General features: G+C 47.6%; 4 protein-coding genes across 4 annotated transcripts; 2 read left to right on the top strand and 2 right to left on the bottom strand.

The window, feature by feature from the left end:
* Positions 1-1,212: 1,212 nt before the first annotated feature.
* MYCFIDRAFT_166063 (uncharacterized protein) lies at positions 1,213-2,159 on the top strand. The gene has a single exon (XM_007930332.1). The coding sequence runs from the start codon at positions 1,232-1,234 to the stop codon at positions 2,144-2,146; it is 915 nt and encodes a 304-aa protein (XP_007928523.1). The 5' UTR covers positions 1,213-1,231; the 3' UTR covers positions 2,147-2,159.
* Positions 2,160-2,318: 159 nt separating this feature from the next.
* On the top strand, positions 2,319-3,012 carry MYCFIDRAFT_198060 (uncharacterized protein; the record flags this gene model as incomplete). The annotated part of the gene is made up of 2 exons (XM_007930331.1): positions 2,319-2,764; positions 3,003-3,012. The coding sequence occupies 2 exons, from the start codon at positions 2,319-2,321 to the stop codon at positions 3,010-3,012; spliced, it is 456 nt and encodes a 151-aa protein (XP_007928522.1).
* A 400-nt stretch (positions 3,013-3,412) lies between these two features.
* On the bottom strand, positions 3,413-4,016 carry MYCFIDRAFT_176587 (uncharacterized protein; the record flags this gene model as incomplete). Its single annotated transcript, XM_007930330.1, has 5 exons — positions 3,413-3,588; positions 3,614-3,723; positions 3,762-3,796; positions 3,841-3,972; positions 3,996-4,016. 5 exons carry the CDS (start codon positions 4,014-4,016, stop codon positions 3,413-3,415), a joined length of 474 nt encoding a protein of 157 aa, XP_007928521.1.
* Positions 4,017-4,043: 27 nt separating this feature from the next.
* Positions 4,044-5,396, bottom strand: MYCFIDRAFT_38650 (uncharacterized protein; the record flags this gene model as incomplete). The annotated part of the gene is made up of 1 exon (XM_007929776.1): positions 4,044-5,396. One exon carries the CDS (start codon positions 5,394-5,396, stop codon positions 4,044-4,046), a length of 1,353 nt encoding a protein of 450 aa, XP_007927967.1.
* Positions 5,397-6,254: the final 858 nt, after the last annotated feature.

Raw genomic sequence — 6,254 nt, 5'->3', positions numbered from 1 at the left:
CCGCTAAAAGCTTGAAATAAGGACTATCTAGCTACTGCCCTTAAAGGGTAGATCGAATACTATATAAGAAGGGTATATTAGTAGGTAGATAGGGTAGTAGTAGGTACGAGTAGTATTCGATAAGAATCTAGGAGGAGAGGGAGGAAGGCAGGAGAGTTAGCCTAACGCTAAGCGCCAAGCCCTGCCTAAGGCACTAAGACCCTAGCTTTACTCGGCCTAATTACATACTAATTACGTATAGCCTCTTTAGCTCTAACAGTTTCCGAGCGCTCCGACCCTAAGAAGTAGTTTATACTTGTAACTAACGAAGAGGTCCGAAGCCTTACTCCCTTCCTCGTTAAATACTACGCTAACTAATAACGTATGTCCGCTACCTACCCTAACTACTACGAGTCGAAGGACGAGATCTATACGCATACTAGACAACTTCTTAATAATATCTTTATACTCTATAGCCGACAAGGTCTATTTAGCGATCTAGTTATATAGGCGGCTAGAAAGAGTCCGATACCGTTGCTATAGTAGGCTAATAACTTCCGAGACTCGTACCCTAAGCTTACTAACCTCTATATACTAGTATTGTCTCTTTGTCCGACAACTAGCACCGCCGAGCGTAACTAGTCTGCCTATAGCTTTATTTAGTTACTAAAGCGCAATAGATTAAGCTACGATATTCTCGAGAAGTTAGTCTTTATATATTAGAATCTATGTATTAAATACTATATTAACGACGATAAGCTTATAGACGACAGTTATATAGACCTATAGGATATTCTTAAGGAAGTATTTAAGCTATAAGGCGACTTCGAGTTTACTTAGAGCGATAGCGATAGTAATAGCAACTATATCGACCTTACGGTCGATAGTAATAGCTAGTAGGGCTGCTTTGTATACTAAGAATGTTACTATCTACGCTCTATATGTCTTATTTCCTTTGCCTAGGCCCTTTATATACGATATACTATATTAATAGCCCCACTTGCTAACTAATTTGTGTCTCGTGTAAGTTTATATAGTGAACACTGTGTTTATAAACCCGGAAATTAAAAACACGGTAAGTCAACAACTCTACGTGGATTGCCCCTCGATTGCCGACGACCGATTGCCGATTGCCGATTGCCGACCGCCGATCTCCAAGCTCCGACGCGTCAACATATCCAGAGGCACTCATGATTCATCTTGGACACTTTCGCATGACTTGAATCATTGACAGCGAGGTCTGGCAAGCAAAATGGCACCCGCATCCACGCTGGTCAACAAAATCAAGGTGCAGCTCAAGCTGAGCATCTCGCGTCTGCGCATGGTGCAGCAAAAGGATACTGCTCTGGCAAAGCAGCAGCGACGGGAAATGGCCCAGCTGCTGGAAATGGGCAAAATCGAGAGCGCGCGCATACGAGTAGAGAACATCATCCGCTCCGATCTGCACACAGAGCTGCTTGAGATCATAGAACTCTACTGTGAGCTGCTGACAGCCCGCGCCGGTCTGCTGGAAGCCAAAGAGGTCGATCCGGGATTAGAAGAAGCTGTCCAGAGCATCATTTATTCCGCGCCGAAGATCGATGGCGTAAAGGAGTTGAGCACAGTCAGACAGCTGCTAGCAGAGAAGTTTGGCAAAGAATTCACCTTGGAAGCTGTGGAGAACAAAGCTGGGAAAGTGCCGGAGCGCGTGCTCAAGAAACTCGAGGTGAAGCCTCCAGCGAAGGAGCTGGTCGAGGCATACCTGGAGACGATCGCGGAAGCATACGGCGTTGACTATCCACCAGGCTCGAGAGCGAAGCGAGATGCCGAGCTTGCAGCAGCCGACGAAGACGAAGACGAAGAGGATGGTGATGGTGATGATGATGACAACCCCTCGGGTGGACAGAAAGTGAAAGTTCTGGAAGCACCGTTGTCGACAGACGAGCTGAGCAAAGCTACACCACCCCGAGACATGGGCCCAAAGAGTCCCGTTTCCGTCATGCCTCCCTCGCCGAGCACCGACAATGTGCGACCAAAGGTCACAGGCGCATCCGATTTGAAGCCTCCAAAGAAGATGACGGATGCTGCAAAGGCGAATGGCGCTAAGAAGGCAGACAATGGCCCAGGAGGCAAAATACCAGACATCGATGAGCTGCAGAAACGATTTGCTTCGTTAAAACGAGGATGAATACAAACAATTTCTCGTGCTCTGTGGCAGTGAAGGGCTTCCAAGTGAAAGAAGTCTCACTTCGCCATGCATGAATAGTTTGCTATAATCTTTGTGGTGGTGGCCTGAGTATGTCCAACAGCACATTAAAGACTTCGATCAGCATCACATCAGATCACAACCCAAACCACGCATGACACGTGCAGGCCTCAAAAGTGCCTTGGCGGTCGCCACGCATTCTAGCAAAGACGAAGCCAACAAATCCGGCTCATCCGAATCAAGTAACTCGCCTGTCCCCATCGACACTCCAATGTCTGCGGAACATCTGCTCTGGCACATCTACCACTTCTGCAACATTCTTACGATGAACATCACCGCCTACCTCTCTCTTGAAGCCATCACCAACGACACATACTACTTCAACGAGACCATGGGCGAAGACTCTCTGCAACAGCTGCACAAGCAAGTGGAACTCATCACCTTCCATTCATACTCCCTCTCAGACGCCAAAGACGCCCTTCTCAATAAAGACGCTTACAAAAATCTCTATGCATCAGCACCGGAGTTTCAAGCGCTTCTGCAAGCTGCAGACCTGCTATTAGATCTTGCCGACACGGTTCAAATTCCGAGAAGTCCTTTGTACGTGGTTGAAATCCAAAGTGTCAAGGCGGGGATGAGGAACGCTTTCGAGTTGATGAAGAAATGGGAGCATTGTTGGAAAGCTATACCTTATGGTGAGAGACTCACGGAAAGACATGTTTCGGCTCGCGAGGAGAGATGGCTCATTCGGACTGATAGTGGTCTGCAGTGGCAGGATAATCGGACTGTTAGGAGTCTTCAATAGCTGTGAATTTGATGTCAAACTTGGAAATTACAGATGGCGTTAAATGCAAGTTGACGTTCATAAAATGGATGTATCCGTTCGCAGTGAATCTTCCCATGATCAGAACTCTCTCAATCACAAAATCCTCATCTCATCCTGTTTAGGCGCGAGCTCGCGTAGGAGAGTCTAAAGCCTCTGATTGACTGCGGCTCTTCGGGCGCTAGTGTATGTATCCTTCCATTCACTCAGGCGCGAGCTCGCTTGGAAGTCACTTGATCGTCCTGTTTAGGCGCGATCGCGCTTGGAAGATTCTACGCTTTCTTATTGGCTGCCGCTCCTCGGGCGCTAGTGGACGTCTGCTTTCATTCACTTCACCGTCCTGTCTAGGCGCGATCGCGCTTGGAGAATTCAGTGCTCTCTGATTTGCTACGGCTCGTCGGGCGCTAGTGGATGTCTGCTTTCATTCACTTGATCGTACGGATTTGGCGCGCGATCGCTTGGAAAATTCTGTGCTCTCTGATTAGCTCCGTTTTCTCGGGCGCTAGTGGATGCCTTACTTCATTCACTTTGATCGTGCTGTTTAGGCGCGCACTCGCTTGGAAGATTCTGTGCTCTTTAATTGGCTGCGGTTTCTCGGGCGCTAGTGGATGTCTCCCTTCATTCACTTGATCGTCCGGATTTGGCAGCGACGATGACCTCATCAAACTTCGAAATTTTACATCTTTTCCATCTCGGCCGATCTGAGGAGGAAATAAGAGGCATTGCATTTATTGGACTGATTTTGATTTCAGGCATCTCTCCTCTAACGATGACAGGCAGTCACAGCTCAAACCTCGCCGATCTTTGATCTATCACCCGAAGAAAATGTGCTTCGCAGCTGCGTTAAACCCACTAGTCGGCCAGGCCGGCGGTTGGCGCGGACAGTCACTGGGTCAATGGCCCTCAGAGTCTCCTGTAAAAATCCCTGAGGCTTGAGTGTCAAGTTCGCATACCCAATGCACAGGTCCGTGAAAGACAGACGGTACTGTTGCACACGTTTGCCGAAACCAGTGCTGATGTGGATGACATTTATCGCTGACTAAATGCAAGAGCTGTTCATTCTTCATCCCATCTCTCGGTTCCAGGTTCAGGCTTGTTGGCATTCCCTAAATATCCCTCTGCCCAAGGCGGTCTGCCATGCTCATCGAATTCCGCCCAGACAAAATATGAGCAGCCTTTCTTGCCAGGCGTATAGTTTGCATAGCACATCCACATGTACCTACCTCTTGTGACCTGTCTCTTCTGCACACAACGCAGCACACAAGCCACACCGCACCTACATCGCGGCGTGAATTTCGGGTTGAGGTATGGCTGATAGCATCGGTACGTAATGTTAAGTCGCTTGTTCTCGGCGAGAGGATGTGGTTCAACGGTCTGCGCCGCGGCGATAGAATGTTTCCATTCTTCTTGCATCTCTGCATGCATTACCAGCAGCGAGTTATGGGGAAGGTGTATCGCAATCTGGCCTTGTTCGTCTGCCGAGGTAGCTTCGACTTGTGGGACGATACGACGAACTCTGAATTCTCTGGCGACGCCGAGCGAGAGGCTGCCAATGATAGCGCGTGGTCCAAGGTAAGTAAGATGATCTGAATGCCAGCCAACATTCTCCTTGGCGCCATCATAGCAATTCACGAACGATGCATTAGGCTCCCAGGCCGTTGGAGACTGGAACTTTAGCTTCTTGCCTTCGGGCTGGAAATCACGCATGCGGCGTTGGACTTCCTTGTTGACTGCCTCCTTGACAATCACCGAGACCTTGAGCATCTCTGGGGTGGTCTGCGAAACATCTGCTTCGTAGATGCCGTCATACACGTATTCCGTTTTCTGTACCTTCACATCCTCCAACGTATCAACGTAGAATTTCCACGTATGCGGACTTTGCACGGTTCTCTCAAACAGCTGGAAAGTGCCACGTTTCATGCTCGGCGCCTCCTCAAGCAACTCTCTCAGCAAGGCATCCGCTTGTGTTGTTGGTAGGAAGTTGTGAACAATGGAACATGGAGTATTCTCCTCGATCTCTTTCGGCGTATACAGATGCAATGTCTTGCCCTTCTTGGTGAGCAGTTTACCACTGCTTGAAGCGTGTCCATCGGCGGGGCCTTTTCTTGAGGCGAAGGAGTCCAGCGAAGACTGATAGCCAGGCGTCGTAGGGCGCTTCCTCTTGACCACTTGGTCGACTCTGCCGCTAAGTGCCTGACTAGCCTTGTACGCACTCCCCTCATATGCCAGCAGATAGTCGAGATGCACTTCGGGAGTCTTGTCCGGATGCAGAGAAGCCAATACTGCGAGCTTGAATTCGGTGCTCTCGTGGTTGTCGTCGGTGTCTGCGGTGCTTGCTATGTCTTCCGCCTCTTCTGATGGCCTCAGCCGTTTGGCCTTGTGCTGTTTGACTCCGTAGTGCTTGTCCATATCGCCGTGAGATCCATGTGTTCGGACAGTGAGCAACGCATGTTGTTAATGACTTCAAGCGAACGCGACATGAACTTACAGTAGCTTCCGAAGGTGCAGGTCGGAGACTGTTGTAAATCGTGCTAAGGATGCAACTAATCATCGGATTGACAACTATATAACTGTACAAAGAAGGATTAGGAGCCTGCTATAGAAACTGCAGTTAATATAGCTATTGTATGTCCTTCCTCTTAGCACAGGTTAGCTAATGGTATCAGCTAACTAGCATATTACCTAACTAAACTACAATACTCCCCCTTAGGTAGAGATAATGTGCTATTCAGATTAGACACTTCAAATCTAGGCTTAGAGCTTCACTTTATCTTCTAACTACTTTTAGATATTAGACTATATCTGCTTTATATGCAGCTTTATATGCTATACTACTTGTACGTGCTTATATTACAATGTTTGCTAATTGGTTTGCTTTAAAGTAATGTCCTTAGTCGTAATTGTAGGGTTAGCAGGCGCCTATAAAAGACACTTAACCTTAACTAGACAACTTAAACTTTTACAATCCACTCTTCGGCAATCCCCTAAGTACTAGTAGCCTCTACTAGAATTTAAATTCTTACTAAAACTTTTTAAGTCTAATAGCTAGCCGAGACTTTATTATAGCGATAATTCTTTACCCTAGCCTAGGGAGTATAGGTAGTAGTAGTAGCGGCGGCGGTAGTAATAATCTAAACAAGAATCGGCACCCTTCGCGTTATAATAAGCTCTAGCTTATAGAGACTAGTAAGTGTTGCTATTAGAGTTTCCCCTTTCTAATAATTTGCTAACTAGGCGCAGTCCTTAAGAAAGTTTAGTTAACTGTCG

This window comes from Pseudocercospora fijiensis (genome assembly GCF_000340215.1).
Source record: "Pseudocercospora fijiensis CIRAD86 unplaced genomic scaffold MYCFIscaffold_6, whole genome shotgun sequence".
In the NCBI taxonomy this organism is placed as follows: Eukaryota; Fungi; Ascomycota; class Dothideomycetes; order Mycosphaerellales; family Mycosphaerellaceae; genus Pseudocercospora; species Pseudocercospora fijiensis.
This window is presented reverse-complemented; position numbering and strand designations above follow the sequence as displayed.

Excerpts from the sequence above, each read along its gene's own strand:
- MYCFIDRAFT_166063 (XM_007930332.1), top strand. The coding sequence starts at position 1,232 with ATGGCACCCGCATCCACGCTGGTCAACAAAATCAAGGTGCAGCTCAAG.